General features: G+C 44.3%; 1 protein-coding gene across 5 annotated transcripts in view; it reads left to right on the top strand.

Moving 5' to 3' along the window:
* LOC123754269 (leucine-rich repeat-containing G-protein coupled receptor 4) overlaps positions 1-18,263 on the top strand; it is a 128,141-nt gene that overhangs the window by 84,861 nt on the left and 25,017 nt on the right. For all 5 annotated transcript variants that reach the window (XM_069326414.1, XM_069326415.1, XM_045736507.2 and 2 more), the window contains exon 3: positions 17,003-17,941. In XM_069326414.1, coding sequence (XP_069182515.1) covers positions 17,199-17,941 — 743 coding nt within the window. In that variant the 5' untranslated portion in view covers positions 17,003-17,198. The remainder of the gene's footprint in view (positions 1-17,002; positions 17,942-18,263) is intronic.

Below are 18,263 nucleotides of genomic sequence, written 5' to 3'. Positions count from 1 at the left end.
TCTTCCTTCTCCTGTTCCTTCTTCTTCTCCTCAACCTCCTCCTCCTCCTCCTGGAGCTCCCACTCAGACGTGCTTGTGAGCAAATAACAAATCGTCTCCTCACTATTTATCAAGTAAATAAATAGTCTATGACTGATGATGGTGCTTGTTGTTGTTGTTGTTGTTGTTGTTGGTGGTGGTGGTGGTGTTGGTAGTGTTGGTGGTAGTGGTGGTAGTGGTGGTAGTGTTGGTAGTGGTGGTGGTGTTGGTTGTGGTGGTGGTGTTGGTAGTGGTGGTGGTGTTGGTAGTGTTGGTGGTAGTGTTGGTAGTGGTGGTGGTGTTGGTGGTGGTGGTGGTGTTGGTAGTGTTGGTGGTAGTGGTGGTAGTGGTGGTAGTGGTGTTTTTCGACACAAGATGGTCTAAATAAGATCCCAGACGGCGAGTGTTAGCACACAGACATGTAACGTGATGTGTCACCTCTATCATGTCCTGGACAGGTCCTAGTCACACTACACACTTCAGCCACCCCTCCCCCCCCCCTCCCGATTACTTGGTCAAGGACCGGGCCGTGGGGACGCTAAGCCCCGAAAACACCTCAAGGTAACACCCCCCCCCCCATCGTACTGCTCATATCACTTGTTTAGATAACGGACAGATGCGGATGACTGACTTAATCCCGGGGATTAGGAACCTCCTGAAGGGGAGATTAATAGGATTTAATTGGTATTCCCTAGAAAGACGAAGATTAAAGAATGACATGATTGAAGTATATAAATGGATGAATGGGTATAGCAGAACGGGATATATAAAAATATGAACCTAAATATATATATCAACACACGATAGAACACGCAACAATGGATAGAAATTGCATACGTTTAGATTCAATAAAGACCTGGGTAAATACAGGTTTGGGAATAGGGTTGTTGATTTTTTTTTAATTATTAAACTACCAAGTAACATATTAGAAGACACTCGTTGGAGTGTTTCAGTCGAAGGTTAGACACCATGAGCCAATATGGCCCTTCTGTAGTTACTATCTGGTTTGTTAGTATGTCAATTATGATGTTGATTATTCCCCTAGATCGTCAACCTCCCCCCCCCCGCCCCACTTCCCGAAACCTACAACCCCCCATCACCCCCCCCCCTCCCTAGCCCCACAAGACACTATCCAACCTCTCCAGAACATATCATGCAAATTACTGTCCTCCCCACCCCTCCCTCAACCCTGGTTCCCTCCACCTAGTGCTCTTCCCCCCCCCCTCCTTCGACCCCCCTTCTCCCTTCGACCCCACCCCCCTTCCCTTCGACCCCCCCACCCCCTTCGACCCCCCCAACCCCCTTCGACCCCCCCCTTCGACCCCCCCCCCCCACCCATCACCTCTCCTTTCTCCCATTTCCGCGGCATCTTCCCACCTGAATTGTCTGCGGCTCGTTTAGCTAAGCTCTCGCTGGCCCAACCACCTCGCTAACGGCTCGCTAACGACGCTCCGACGATTACCCGATGACACATATTCTTGGAAGAAACGCGCGCGCGCGCTCCTCCGCCTGCGCGCTGAGGCGGTTAATGGGGTAGATTGGGGGTTGCTGAGGCAGATTGTTGTTGATTTTGCGGATGGTGGTGCTGTAGTGGTGGCATTTTGCGACTGTTGTAAACTGTGGTTTTTGTTGTGGGATGGTGGGGGCAGGTAGACTGAGGTAGGTTTTGTAGATTGTGGTTGGTGTTGTAGATTGTGGTTGGTGTTGTAGATTGTGGTTGGTGTGATAGATTGTGGTTGGTGTGGTAGATTGTGGTTGGTGTGGTGATTGTGGTTGGTGTGGTAGATTGAGATTGTTGTGGCACGTTATGATTAGTAATGAGTGGTGGTGGCTGGATTCTTAGCTGGTTCTGATGCATACGGTAGATTGTAGTCGGTATGGAAGATTTGTACTCATCTAGTTGAACTTGCATAGTTGTCCTTGCGGGGGTTGAGCTCTGGCTCTACGGTCCCGCCTCTCAACTGTCAATCAACTGGTGTACAAGTTCCTGAGCCTACGGGGCTCTATCATATCTACACTTGAAACTGTGTATGGAGTCAGCCTCCACCACATCTCTGCCTAATGCATTCCATTTACTAACTACTCTGACACTGAAAAAGTTCTGTCTAATGATCTTGTGGCTCATTTGGATCCTCAGCTTCCACCTGTGTCCCCTTGTGCGTGTGCCACCCGTGTTAAATAGTCCATCCTTGTCCACCCTGTCAATTCCCCTGAGAATCTTGTATGTGGTGATCATGTCCATGAACGAATTGTCCATGCAGCACGGGCTATGGTGAGCCCGTACAGGGTGATCCTGTCTCTTCGAGCTCTTCTGTCTTCCAGCGACGTGAGGTGCATTTCACGCAGCCTTTCCTCGTAACTCATGCCTCTTAGTTCTGAGACTAGCCTAGTGGCATACTTCTGAACTTTTTCAAGCTTCGTCTTATGTTTGACATATGTATGTACGGCCTCCATGCTGGGGCCGCATACTCCAGGATTGGTCTTACATATGTGGCATACAAGGTTCTAAAAGATTCCTAAAAGGTTCCTGAAGGCAGTTCTGATGCTAGCCAGCCTTGCATACGCCGATAATGTTAATCTTTTGAGGTGGGCTTCAGGAGACAAGTTTGGTGTGATATCAACTCCTAGATCTTTCTCTCTGTCCGTTTCATGAAGGACTCCCATTCGGTATCCAGTGTCTGGCCTCCTGTTTGCTATATCTTGAGGTTATCTTGAGATGATTTCGGGGCTTTAGTGTCCCCGCGGCCTGGTCCTCGACTAGGCCTCCACCCCCAGGAAGCAGCCCGTGACAGCTGACTAACACCCAGGTACCTATTTTACTGCTAGGTAACAGGGGCATAGGGTGAAAGAAACTCTGCCCATTGTTTCTCGCCGGCACCCGGGATCGAACCCGGGACCACAGGATTACAAGTCCAGCGGGCTATCCGCTCGGCCGACCGGCTCCCCACAATCAACTATTGCGGTTGATTGTGGATGATTCAGAGCCTGGTCGACTGTGTCTCTCGTATCCTGGTCAACTACGGGACCGAAAGCCTGGTCGAAAGTATTTTTGGAAACCCAGTCAACCAGGTTGTCTACTCGCCTGTATAACTGGTAGACTGGCCAACGGTGTAAACTAAAGGGTAGCCCACTTGACTGTTATAGTTATACCTAGTCGACCGTATAACTGGTAGCTTGGTCGAAGATATAGGCGGTCGACCATATGGGCCCTCGAATCTGGCTGACTGTACGAACACCAAAACTGGTCGACCAAATCTCTGGTTTCCCGCTGTCAGTGAGATCGAGCTGCCCGTCATACAGTCGACCAGTCATACAGTCGACCAGTCAAACCGTCGACCAGTCATAGCATCTGTATCCAACCATCGCGCTTCAGTTGCCAGCCACAAATTGGGTTGTTAGAGTATGGAAGGGTGTCGTAAACACTCACAAACTGCTGTGTGGAGTAGCTGGGAAGACCCGTTGGCTCGTTACAGATGTCTGTGTCATGTGTGGGTGGTGGTGGTGGTGTCATGTGTAGTGCCGTGTGATGGAGTCATGTAGTGTCATATAGTGGTGGCGTCATATAGTGTCATGTGATGGTGTCGTATAGTGTCATTTGGTGGTGGTGTCATATAGTGTCATGTGGTGGTGTCGTATAGTGTCATGTGGTGGTGGTGTCATATAGTGTCATGTGGTGGTGTCATATAGTGTCATGTGGTGGTGTCGTATAGTGTCATGTGGTGGTGTCATATTGTGTCATGTGGTGGTGTCGTATAGTGTCATGTGGTGGTGTCATATAGTGTCATATAGTGTGTCAAATAATGGGGGATGTGTCATACAGTTTCCCTGGTGATTGCCAGTTGACAATATTGAGCATTAACCAGTTACCTTACCTGTATAGCCAGTCTTCCCTGGTACGGTACGATGGTACTGTCATGGAACTGGACTCCCTGAACTCGTCAACCATTTTTTGCATTTACGAAACCTGTACATCTTCAACCTTGGCGGTTTTGCGTACATTATTAAACGGTTTATGAGCTCTGACACTTCACACACGCCAAGGTGAGTGTTGTATTATGTACAACCTCGTCGCGCTTCAGGACTCAAGCTGTTTAGTCTGTGTAAACAAAGCTACTATGATTATTGAGAGATGCACAGGCTTCGTAAATCCTGGTGCTGAGGCTCTCGTCGCCCGAAGCTCCGCACAGCCATCACAGCCAGACTGATGACCGTCTAGATCCAGTTTCCTTCTGAAAGCTGCTATACTGCCGTTCCAGCAATACTGTATATGTCTTATATTTCAAGATGTTTGACCTGGTCGCTTCACAGTTATAACACCTTGAGGTGTTATAACTATCTTCTCTGTATTCCTGTCAACGTCGTGCTGCTTGTCGCTCAATCAAAAGCTTACAGGAGCACTGTAAGGTGGTGAGCCCGTACAGGGTGATCATGTCTTTGTCTACCAGCGACGTGAGGTGCATTTCACGCAGCCTTTCCTCGTAACTCATGCCTCTTAGTTCTGGGACTAGCCTAGTGGCATACCTCTGAACATACCGCGATAATGTGGGTTGAGGCTTGTCGACACTGAGGGATTATCTTGAGGTTATCTTGAGATGATTTCGGGGCTTTAGTGTCCCCGCGGCCCGGTCCTCGACCAGGCCTCAGGAAGCAGCTCGTGACAACTGACTAACACCCAGGTACCTATTTTACTGCTAGGTAACAGGGGCATAGGGTGAAAGAAACTTTGCCCATTGTTTCTCGCCGGCTCCCGGAATCGAACCCGGGACCACTTTAGGATCACAAATCCAGCGTGCTGTCCGCTCGGCTGACCGGCTCCCTACCTAAAAGGGAGCCGTGTGTCATTTGTTCGGCTAAACCAACTATGGGGTTTATAAAAATGGGGTTCCTGAACCCATTATGTGCCTCTGTAACCCTTCGTACCACCGCCCACGGGATGGGTATGGGGTGTATAATAAAGAAATTGAAAATTGGTGCGGAAATAGTATCCTGTGAGGTCGTATAATGTAACATTGTGTTTACTTATTATATAATGTAAAAACCCTCTTCCCTACTTGGCCTGATATATTCCCCCCCAAGCTTGAATATATTGGGCCATTATTCCATGATCACATTTATCAAACGCTTCTGCAAAATCTGCTCACATCAACGTTTTTTTTTTGGTCTGCTTCTAATGCCTCTGTAATTATGTCTTAGTGGTTGCAAGTAATTGTGAAAGACAAGATCTTCTTCCTCTGTAAGTCTGGAAAGTTGGCTTCTTGGCACCATTTGTAGTCGTTAGCCAGTACTTTACAACCTTGTGAAGTGGGGGGGTTGAGGGGGTTGGGCAGTGTCTGCTGGTTTTAGAGTCTGAGAGCTGTTGTGTCTAGGATTTTGCCTCCACGTGTGTCTGTCGAGAACAGAGTATTTTGCACTTTTAAAACAATGCATTTCTGGGAATCTTGCCCCCAGAGCTGAGCACATGGGTATATTATCTTTTTATTTGTTAATCCTGTGGGGGATTGTGATATAATATCCAGACTATAACTCTTACATTAAATTTTTTATTTTATTTTTATTTTATTTTATTTATATATATACAAGAAGGTACATTGGGATTGTGAGGATAAATAGTATAGTAATTACAATCTTGTAAAGCCACTAGTACGCGCAGCGTTTCGGGCAGAATCATTCACCACTAAGCAAGGAAAAGCTAAAAATCTGCATGGCGCCTTGCTAATTATTCAATGTGACTTAAAGCTACTTTACAAATGCATATCCAATTTGTTCCAATCTTCCCTTATACAAATTGGCTTTGGAGACGACCTGCAGCGTACAAAATACAGCACGCAGTTCCCTAACGTGGTGGTCCCGCGTCACTGTTCACGACCATGGCGGTGATATAGGGGGGGAGCAGCCCCCCCACCTCACTATATTGCTATAATCATCGCCTCTGATTATAGACACAAACCAGGAGCAAATATAACTGTCAAAACCTACCAGAGGTAGATAGATATTGGTGCAAGATGAGATTAATGACCTTCGTAGTAGATGGTATTTCCTCTCTCTCTCTCTCTCTCTCTCTCTCTCTCTCTCTCTCTCTCTCTCTCTCTCTCTCTCTCTCTCTCTCTCTCTCTCTCTCTCTCTCTCTCTCTCTCTCTCTCTCTCTCTCTCTCTCTCTCTCTCTCTCTCTCTCTCTCTCTCTCTCTCTCTCTCTCTCTCTCTCTCTCTCTCTCCCCCCACCCTCTTCATCACCCGCTTCCCCCCCCCCTCACACCATCTCCGACCTTTAGCGGAAAGTAAAAAATAACTTTCCAAAAATACTGAAGAGATTAATTATGAACGTAATTAGGCAAGGTGATTACAGGTGTCCGCCCATAGCAGGCCAGGTGCGGCGCTCACCTGGTGCTCATGGCGCTCACCTGGTGCTCATGGCGCTCCCTTGGCACTCATAGTACTCACTTGGCACTCATAGTACTCATTTGGCGCTCATAGTACTCACTTGGCACTCATAGTACTCATTTGGCACTCATAGTACTCACTTGGCACTCATAGTACTCACTTGGCACTCATAGTACTCATTTGGCGCTCATAGTACTCACTTGGCACTCATAGTACTCATTTGGCACTCATAGTACTCCCTTGGCACTCATAGTTCTCACTTGGCACTCATAGTACTCACTTGGCACTCATAGTTCTCCCTTGGCACTCTTAGTGCTCATTTGGCACTTAACTGAGCACCCAACTGGTCCTCAGTGACCACTCAACGAGCACTACATTGGCTTTCAATGGGCACTCTGGCTTTTAGTTTAAATTATTGATAGTGCTCGCAACAGGCACTCGATGAAGATGGCATACGTATATAGTGATGATAGTGATGGTGATTCTGTCGATGATGATCGAGAGGATATTATGGAGATGATGAGTTTTTTTCCTTTTTTTGCAGGAATATTTCTGCGCGGGCCCTAAGCCTCTGGTTAGCAAACTAAGTGTTACTTGTTTCTGTTTTAATTAGGCGGAGTATGCAACCCGTCCTCTTAAAATTACATCGCTTTTCGCTCGTATGCGCGCTATGGCCAAAAATGGACGTGATTTGAAATGAAATCGGCTCACGAAAGTGATGTACTGTCAGTTTTCTGTTTGAGTCCTCCGGCTTACTCGGTTAGGTTAGGAGAGGAAACTTTCAGTTAACCGTTTTCATGACGTTTTGAAACTTTAGGAGAACTTCCTGCCCTTCTAACCTACCAGAGGACCCCTTAACTTGCTGTTTTGGAAAAAAAAATCCAAAATTTATTTGCAATTATTTTCCATTTTCGGCCATACGGGCAAACGGCCAAATTCAGACGTAATTTGTAAGAGGACAATGAGTATTTATGACTCTTATGTTCGCTTCAGTAAGATTATGCCCAATGTGTTTAACAACTTCTTCTTTCCTGTTAAATCTTTGTTGAAATCTTATTGGGTTTGTAACTGTACACTATGTTAGATAATGTTCCAGTGGTCTGTCGGGTATTTCTCCACTTTGCTGACATTTCTTCTCATCTTCTGCAACCTGTAAGCCCTTGCAGGTTGCAAGGGCTTACACATGGGTATCCAAGCCTGATGCGATGTAAGCGTACTTCTGTTGTTCTACTGGTCCCTTTCATCACAATAAGTGGTTCGTAGTTGGTTGAATTCTTGTACCAACCCGCAGATCCTGATGTTGCAACTGCTGTGTTGTGGTCAATGTACACCTTTTGCATTGCCCTATTTCTAATTACTTTCTTATTCTGTGATTGACTCAGTAATTTGTAAATGAGTTTTAATTTGTTTTCTTCTCTTAGTTACAAGTTTTGTAGCTTCGTCTGAAATGTCATTCCCTGTTATTCCCACTTGAATAACTCTTGGCTGCTCTACAACAAAATACTCGTATACAAACAGTGTTTAACTGTTAGCGTGGATACATTTCTGTGAACATACAACCTGGCCACGGAAACTGTATCAACAAAAAGAGTTTCGGTAACAGGTGAATTTTAGTCACAACAAAAATATCATACAAAATGAGCTAAACTAAATATATTTAATCTCCCTGAAGTTACAACATAAGTTATTATCGTAAGATAATCACTTTACAAGTCACTATCATAAGATAACCACGACATTTACACTAAACCGGGATACCGGCTGGCTATATATTTAAACGTTAATAAAAACTAGGATAGCCTAGTCACACAACAATGTCATATTTTAAAACTTATCTCATCAAAACGTTTCCCACAGTGAATTATAGCCGCAAAACAAAAATTTATGTGCATATCCCAGGTCATTCAGAGACTTACCACTCTTATCCGGTAAGTCGTTTGTCCCATATGACTGCTCACAAATGGTTCACAAAACACGTCCACCGTCTTACTGAACTCGTGAGATAAACATCATGTGACATTTATGGCCAACTGTCCAGCCAGACGGAGACATCGCCTACAGTCCTACACCACTCTCCCATCCCATGATGAATAATGCAGCTGCATTGCCAATGATATAATGCAGATATGGTTGCGTTAGGTGATGTTTATATGCAAGACTTGTACCTCCAATAATCTTAATTGAAGATGCCGTGAGGGTTCACCTTGCCTTGGCTTAACAGTGTAATGGAGTTTTCCTCGATGCTTCTTTTCTTTTTCTTTATATGACACCATTTATTTGTAGTCATAAATCTCACATGTGCAAGGAACGAAGTCAGTGTTGTTAGGGGCTGGGTGGTCGGGTCGTCCCTCCTCCATCCCCAGGCAAACGACGTCGATTTGGCGTCGAATTTAAGTTGATTGAACGTCGCTGGAGCGTATTTTGTCCCGTGAGCAGCGCGGCCGTGCCTTCGTATATATACTTTGAGTATTGTGGTCGTAATGCAGCCCCTTTCTCACTGCAAGACGAGCCTTCACATTCTCCTCACAACAATAAAAGAGAATATAGTTACATTTCCCTTTACTGAAGGAGAATTGCCTACAGGAACACCTTCATATTTTTGTGAACATCTCATAACCCTTGCCGATTTTTCATCCTCGAACAGCAAACTGTCAGTTATGTAGGAATTTCAGTTTTCACGAAGAACGCCATTGAGCGTTGCCGTTCCGAGGCCAAATGTAAAGCGACTCTCCAAGAGCCAATCAGACGCTTGAGAATCGTTTTACGTCATCGAGCTTCACGCTGATTGGCTGATATTTCACCTCTTGACGAATAGAAGCGCGCCATAATATCAACCCATCTTTGTAGATTTAAACAGGTCATGCAATATAACAACGGGTGTGACCTCAAAGTCTCTTTGACCGCCGTATTCACTCTCCTTACAAGTATGTACTGTTGTGTATAGGAAATAAATTATACACATTTCTAAATGTGCCCAGGCAGTTATTTGTGTTGGCAAGGGCTAGTACATGACTCTCACAGGGACAGTACAGTGGCATACAGGCAAATTACCTCATTTCACTTGAAACTGTTATTTAGCATCTGAGTCTAGGTATCCCTTAGTGTTGAACAATTAATTTTGTATATCCCAAATAGTGCTATAGATCCTGCTCTGAAATAGAAGCTATATTATTTTATTATTAATCGTTATTTACGTTTTATAAGTTAGTTTAATGCAAAGTAAACAGCAGTGTGCAGCGGGTGATATTAACACTGTTTACTTTGCCATAGACTGGTTGCCATGGTGATGCTCAGAGTCCTCTGTTGGTGGGGGCAGCACAAGAGGATCAGAGTGCTGCTGTAGATCCTCTCAGGCCATGTTTATGTAAAATAGTATATACATTTTCATCGCCTCATTCTTCTTTATCACTTTTTATATGTTTCTCATTTTATCTTTTTTTTCTTACGTCCTTTTTTTGTATACCTCCTACCCGTTTTATGTCCTCTCTCTTTAACCCTCTTTCTTCCAAACATTATTCTGTTTCTCTTTCGTTCCCCTTCTTTCCCCTTCCCCTTCATTCCAATTTTCTCTTCCCTCCCGGCATGCGTCTTTCCTCTTGTGTCCATACATCCACCAGATAATCAGGAATGAGTAAACAGCCCTGTCAATAAAGGCGGGAAAATTCGTGGGTGGGAAAAAACGCTTTGTTTACGTATCGGGGAGACCTCTGGTGGGGGCCAGCGTAAGTGTCACGTTACATCCCTCATCTCTCTCTTAAAATATCTCCATTCATTATTTTTCAAAATACCTGGAAAAAATATATATAAGTACAAATATCTGAATTAAAGCAAATTAGAGTAAATAATTTTTACACTAAATTTATGTAGTACCTTAATGAGGGGTGTGTGAAAATTTGCATAACCCTGCTGAATTTAATGGATTTTTATATCAAATTTTGCTTACCATCTTGCGATCAATAAAATCGGGGTTACATTTATTATTTTTCTTATTGCTGGTCTAATTGGTCGCTTCTGAGAGTGTAAGAATATCAGTGATGGTGACAAGACATTCCGGGTCTCTTCCTGTCATAACCTCCTTCAACTTACCGCACTCATAAGCTGCTGCTGCCGGTGATGACAGCTTCCTTGAACACGTCTAGACGGGAGAAGGCCACTAATCCCAGTCTAAAAAAAACATGAAATCTATTAATGTTGCTGACATTAATTAATAGGGTCAAGTGCCCGCTTTTTACGAATCATGCGTACAAAAAACTGTTTTGGTAACTTTTTTTTCCAGTGTTAGTTAGGGCAGGGTAAGAAACAATACCTTGATAAACGAATAGAAGAGACATAAGAAAAAATGACAAGAGGAAGGTGAATTATCAGGGGAAAGCGCCGAGCCATTCAAGCCCGTGCCACCTCTTGGGTGGCTTAATCTTTATCAGTCATCAATAAAGAGATCAGGATAAGGTTTTGGGATGGGACGGGAGGGGGGGAGGAATGATACCCAACCACTTGGACGGTCGGGGATTGAACGTTGACCTGCAGGAGGCGAGACCGTCACTCTACCGTCCAGCCCAAGTGGTTGGGCACCATTCCTTCACCCCGTTCCATCCCAAATCATTCATTAAATATGGGAGATAATGTGGGAGGGGCTGCAGTAGGCCTTCTGTACCATTCGAAGCGGCTCTTATTTATATCCACCCAAACTCGTTCGTATATATATATATATATATGTCTAACCTACGCTTGAAACACTCCAGCGATCCCACGTGTATTGTTTACCCAGTAATTTGTTCCATTTATCTAACCTACGGTTTAATGTTAGACAAAACTACTCTGTTTCAAACTTGTATCTACTCAACCTTTACTGAATCTAACTGGCCAAAAAATGGAACGGCACAAGACAGGCGCTAACTAGTAGTATTTTCTCTTTAGATAACCTTTAAGATAATCAGATTATTTAAATAAAAGTAACTGGAGAGTATACGCAAAGTAACATATAATTAAATGGGATGATGTTGAGGATTAATTAGCTAACTCCATTTACGGAATAATATTTCAAATTTCAAAACTCCATTTTGAGGAGTTTTATTTTCTATACCTTCTCCTGTAGTTGTTATTCGATGTTGATGAAATTTTCACACAAAGAACTTTTACAAATATAAACGCTGAAAAAATAATTGATTATATTACGTAATAAGTTTTTTAGCAAAAAAAAAAATAAGTGATTGATTTTTAATTATTAGGAGATGTACGTTATTATATATTTTTTATTTGGGTCTATACTTCTGTTTGTTCTTTCAATGAGACAACGGTGCAATAATATTGGTTTAACCTGTCAACAAAATACAAATGAAATTCATATTTTATGAAGGGATTACTTCCACGTAGGGTCCACAGTTCGAGTCTCCTAGCTAGAGCCCAGGTATATATATATATATATATATAATATATATATATATATATATATATATAATATATATATATATATATATATATATATATAATATATATATATATATATATATATATAATATATATATATATATATATATATATATATATAATATATATATATATATATATATATATATATATATATATATATATATATATATATATATATATATATATAATATAATGTCGTACATAGTAGCCAGAACGCACTTCTCAGCTACTATGCAAGGCCCGATTTGCCTAATAAGCCAAGTTTTTCTGAATTAATAAATTTTCTCTAATGTTTTTTCTTATGAAATGATAAAGCTACCCATTTCATTATGTATGAGGTCAATATTTTTTTATTGGAGTTGAAATTAACGTAGATATATGACCGAACCTAACCAACCCTACCTAACCTAACCTATCTTTATAAGTTAGGTTGGGTTAGGTAGCCGAAAATGTTAGGTTAGGTTAGGTAGTCGAAAAAACATTAATTCATGAAACTTGGCTTATTAGGCAAATCGGGCCTTGCATAGTAGGCTGAGAAGTGCGTTCTGGCTACTAGGTACGACATATATATATATATATATATATATATATATATATATATATATATATATATATATATATATATATATATATATATATATTGTCTTCCATCTTCCTTGAGCTCCGTTCCTTCCCTCTCCTAACTTTTTCCTTGAAGATGCACACAGCCTCCAGTTCCTCTCTCCTCTCCCATCTCTTCCTCCAAGGAGTAGCAATAACTAACACACACATTCAAGGTTTAGTGCACAGATTCGGACAAGTTGTTTGAAATTCAATGTTGTATATTGCGTTCGAGTTGGTGGCGCTGGCCCTGGGAGTGGTGGTGCTGGGAGTGGTGGTGCTGGGAGTGGTGGTGCTGAGAGGGGTGGTGCTGGGAGTGGTGGTGCTGGGAGGGGTGGTGCTGAGAGGGGTGGTGCTGGGAGTGGTGGTGCTGAGAGGGGTGGTGCTGGGAGTGGTGGTGCTGAGAGGGGTGGTGCTGGGAGTGGTGGTGCTGAGAGTGGTAGTGTCGAGTCCTGATAGAGCTGGACCGAGTAAGATATATATATATAGACAGTCAGGTTACACAAAAAATGGTAGCAGAGCACGTCTTGCAAGACTGAATGAAGCGACCGCTGGCACGTGGGGGTGACGCTGCTGCTGCTCTTTCCTTACCTTACCTTTCCTTACCATGAGTGCCGGTGTTGTCTAAGACCCAGGTGTGGCCTCCTGCAGGTGTCTGGCATCATAACAACGTCTCGTCAACCATCCCATCTCCTTCCCCCCATCCCTTAAGGCATCAACTAGACAATCGCCAGGCCATTCACCCCTACCTCCCTACCAATCACCGATTCACCATTCACTCTCCTCGATTTTCTACCCTCTTACCTGTTGGTTAACCACAAACCTATCTTCTCTTCCTCTTGAGGTTATCTTGAGATGATTTCAGGGTTTAGCGTCCCCGCGGCCCGATCCTCGATCAGGCCTCCTTTTTGTCACACACCCCCCAGGAAGCAGCTCGTAGCAGCTGTCTAACTCCCAGGTACCTATTTACCGCTAGATGAACAGGAGTTTCTAGCCAGCATACACCTGCCTAGACGAACACCCATCCAGGTATTGTCCCAACTTGTACTCCTGACGGAACGTCACATTTAGACGTTTACACTACCCAAAACTAAAACTTGTCGTATTAGAAAATGGAAGCGGCTCGCGAAATTGACATACTGTTCCGTTTTCTGTTCGTGGGTCCTCTGATAGCTTAGGATAATGGCTTCGCTTTGATGTCCAAAGGGATTGGAAAGGATGTTAGGTGGACGGGCTGACTGTATAGACCCTACACCATCCACCCCCTTATACTCGAGTCCGTATACTTATATACTTGAGTGCGTATACTTATATACTTAAGTCCGTATACTTATATACTTGAGTCACCCCTTATACCCGGGTCCGGGTAACAATAACAGAGACCAGCTGGACGTGTTGACAATCAGGAGGCAAGAATGACGTTGGAGTCGTGATTAGTAGGAATATTAAGCCAAATAATTAATAAATACACATATACCTTTTCATCAGTCTGTATACACTATAACAAGGGGGATATTAATGTGCTCTCTCTCTCTCTCTCTCTCTCTCTCTCTCTCTCTCTCTCTCTCTCTCTCTCTCTCTCTCTCTCTCTCTCTCTCTCTCTCTCTCTCTCTCTCTCTCTCTCTCTCTCTCTCACTCTCTCTCCCAACCCTTATTTATCACTTGACTCGCAAGCGATTTGAGAACAGAAGCTCTGAGCATTAAAATCATATCAGGCGATAATTTACGAGCATTTTACCCAGTGAATGGCCAGGGGGCGCAGGCCCCCTGGCTCCCCACACTGTGCCCTGATCCCTCCCCCCCCCCAGGGACCCAACATGATACCATCTTGTATCTTGAGGTTATCTTGAGATGATTTCTTGGCTTAGCGTCCCCGCGGCCCGGTCCTCGACCAGGCCTCCTTTTTTGTTATTTCCCCCCCCCCCCACCCAGGAAGCAGCCCGTAGCAACTGTTTAACTCCCAGGTACCTATTTACTGCTAGGTGAACAGGGGCATCAGGGGGTGAAAAAACTTTGCCCATTTGTTTAAGCCTCCACCGGGGATCGAACCCGGAACCTTGGGACTACGAATCCGAAGCGCTGTCTACTCAGCTGTCAGGCTTCTTACCCAGGCCGTCAGCCTCTTCAGAGGCCAAATTGTCTCTATTCTATTTCGCGCTCTTCCCTTTCCTCTCCTATTCTACTTTCACCTTTCCTCTCTTCAACTCTTTTTCCTTAACACTTTTATCCCGTTTTCCTCTTCCCATTCATTCTGAACCTCTGGGAGGGAAGAAAGAACAGGCGATGAGTAGAAGAAGAGGGAAGGGAAGAAATGGGGAGTAGCAGGAGGCAGGAAAGAGGGACAGGAGAGAATAGAACGGGCAGGAAAGAGGAACAGGAGGCAAGAGAAGGGGCAAGAAAGAGGAACAGGAGGCAAGAGAACGGGCAAGAAAGAGGAATAGGAGGGAAGAGAAGGGGCAAGAAAGAGGAACAGGAGGGAAGAGAACGGACAAGAAAGAGGAACAGGAGGCAAGAGAAGGGGCAAGAAAGAGGAACAGGAGGCAAGAGAAAGGGGCAAGAAAGAGGAACAGGAGGCAAGAAAGAGGAACAAGAGGGAAGAGAAAGGGCAACAGGAGGAGCTAATGCAGACCGTCTTTCTGATATATTTATTCCCAGTATGGACTGGGCCTCCCCAGCCGCATACAAAGAGACCCCTTTGCTCTTACCCAAGACAATCCTGGGAGTAAAATAGTGTCATCCCCATGTTTCCCCCCCCCCCCTCCCTCCCTCCCTACAAATATGTATTACCAAATATATATATATATATATATATATATATATATATATATATATATATATATATATATATATATATATATATATATATAAACAAATAATTGTAGACAGATATGTGTAAATATGTATACTCCTAACATATACTGGAGTGTATGTATATACACACACACGGAGAAATAAATAGCGAGAGTAAATTTATTATCCATTTTCTTCTTAAATTTCTCCTTTACCATCTATACATTTCCTCCAAAAAAACTTGTTTTGTCTTAAAGGCACACGTTTTATGCCTTTTAGTCCAGGCCAGAAGGTTTCCGGGTGACAGAGTCAGAAAGGGACAGAAAGAGGAATGGATTAACAATAGTGAGGACAGAAGAAGAGGTAGTGGCGTCTGGTATATATATATATATATATATATATATATATATATATATATATATATATATATATATATATATATATATATATATATATTATAAAAAAAAAATATATATATATATATATATTTTTTTTTTTATAATATATATATATATATATATATATATATATATATATATATATATATATATATATATATACCAGACGCCACTACCTCTTCTATATATATATATATATATATATATATATATATATATATATATATATATATATATATATGTATATATATTGTAAAACTGAGTTATATTACCTTCAGGTGTCTTAAATAGAGTGCAATGGAGCTAAGAAAATCTGAATGATTGCTTCGGTAAAGTAATTTTTGAATGAGGCCCTTTAATTTCAAGTAATTATATAATATTGAGCTCCACGTATAAAACCCGCTGTGTGTTCCTGGGGGAAACAGAGTGTGTTTGTTTTACACATGTTGTGTTTTTCCTGGAGTAACAACGATACAAGTTTTAAAGTTTGCCTAAAGATAACATTTTTTGGGGGAAGAATCGCCAACAATTCCTTTAGCCGGCCGCGTGAGACCCGGGCCACCCTGAGTGAGACCCGGGCCACGCTGAGTGAGACCCGGGCCACCCTGAGTGAGACACGGGCCACGCTGAGTGAGACCCGGGCCACCCTGAGTGAGACCCGGGCCACCCTGAGTGAGACCCGGGCCACGCTGAGTGAGACCCGGGCCACGCTGAGTGAGACCCGGGCCACCCTGAGTGAGACCCGGGCCACCGGTTAAAGCCTCGACCGCCCACGGGAATCAGCCGCCCGTGATTCCCTACCCGCAGCCAACCCTGACCTATATGAACACCGCCCCCCCTTACCCCCCCTACCCCCACCCCCTCACTCTTCTGGCCTCCTTGCACGTCTCCCCCCCCCCCATCACGTCTCACCACCCCCCCCCCAGCACGTCCTCCCCCTTCCCAAAACACTCCATACCATACACTCAACATACACACAACACCGCTCCTGTGGCAGGTAAGTCCACTACGGGCTCACCATAGCCCGTGCTACTTGGAACTTGTTCCGAGTAGCTGAATCTATAACAACAACAATTCAACATATTTACCTGAGCGCGTACAGAGGAGGAAGATGGCACCGCCAACCCCCACGAATTATAGGAACCTCCCTCATAAAGAAAGATTAAAAATGCTTAACTTCTCTAGAAAATTCAATATTCTCTAGAAAGACGAAAAATAAGTGGTGACGTGACTGAAGTGCACAAGTGGATGTAAAGATATAATAGAGGGAATATAATTTTTTTTAAATCTATTAACATTAAGCAATACTAAACCTATGTATGAATTCCCCAAGTCGATTGCCAATTTGCTTATTATGCTTAATAACTACAAATTTTCTTTCCCGACAGAGACGACGCGTGAGAAGTGTTGGAAGGAGACGAGGCCCCCAATGCACGACAAATAGGCATCCCAAGACGCCTTAGGACGCCTGTAAGACATCTGCCGGACGCCCTTAGAACGCCAGTAGGACGCACACATGGCGCCTAGTACCCGAACGCTTAATGACCTACTATACCCCTAGCAGATATCTTCCTTCGACTAACTATGAGCAAAAAATATGGGCTTGGAAAGACACTCCTGGGCTCCGATGGGCGCCCAGCGCCTCCTGGGTCTCTCCCCGCGCCTCCCAGGTCTCTTCCCGCGCCTCCCGGGTCTCTTCCCGTGCCTCCTGAGTCTCTCCCCGTGCCACCTGGGTCTCACTTCACGCCCTCGCCAGTCCGACCGCAGAAAACCTGGTGTCTCACAAAGCGTGTTTGGCTCATGAGGCCGGACTCTGGCTCCTGTGAAGATACCGAAGAAAACGCGGTGACACCAGATGGCGGGGAGATGTCCTCAGAGAACCAACTCGTGTTGTGCGGATGCAGCCTGGGAGACCGGCACGTTCATCAAGAGTCAACAACTTCCCCTCTAGCTCTACAACCCATGACGGACTGCGAACGACCCTCAGCATTTCGAAAAATATGCGAAGTGGCGGAGGTAATGCAAAACAATGAGACGGCGACCAGGTTCCACAAGCGCTCGCGATGGCGCCACCGTCGTCAAGGCTCCTGGCGGCCAGCTGTGACTCTGCTGGTGGTGCTGGCCGCCGTCCTGCGCCCCGTCCTAGCCTGCCCCTCGGCCTGTACCTGCACTCCGCTCTCCACTTCTTCCAGGGTGGGTAGCCCGGGGCCCAGAGAGGGCCGCAGGGCCAAGGGCGGTGTGAGAATGGCATGTGTGGGCATGGGACTGTCGGCCGTGCCCACCACCATCAACAATGACGCTCTCGACAATGCCACCATCACCAGTATGTGAGTATCCTCAGACTCTTCTCGGCACATGCTTCGTATTACTTGCCTTGGCTCCTTCCTAATAAGAAAAAGTCGTTCAACATTAAACAAAATTAGTATTAATATATAACTATAGGGATAGGGTCAAGCGGATACAGTATAAATTGGCACTCTTTCTTTTATGCCAATCCCAATCCAGCCATGTTGGGTGCGTACCTAACAGCAATTACTGGGAAAAGCCTCAAACGGATAGACAGACATTTCCATTTATTGATATACTATGTGGGATACCCGGCGGTGTCCGGGAACCTCAGATCTCTACCATCAACTCTCCCTCTCCCAT

The sequence above is a fragment of the Procambarus clarkii genome, chromosome 18, assembly GCF_040958095.1.
Source record: "Procambarus clarkii isolate CNS0578487 chromosome 18, FALCON_Pclarkii_2.0, whole genome shotgun sequence".
Classification (NCBI taxonomy): Eukaryota; Metazoa; Arthropoda; class Malacostraca; order Decapoda; family Cambaridae; genus Procambarus; species Procambarus clarkii.
Note: the sequence above shows the minus strand (reverse complement) of the source record. Positions and strands in the feature narration are given on the sequence as shown.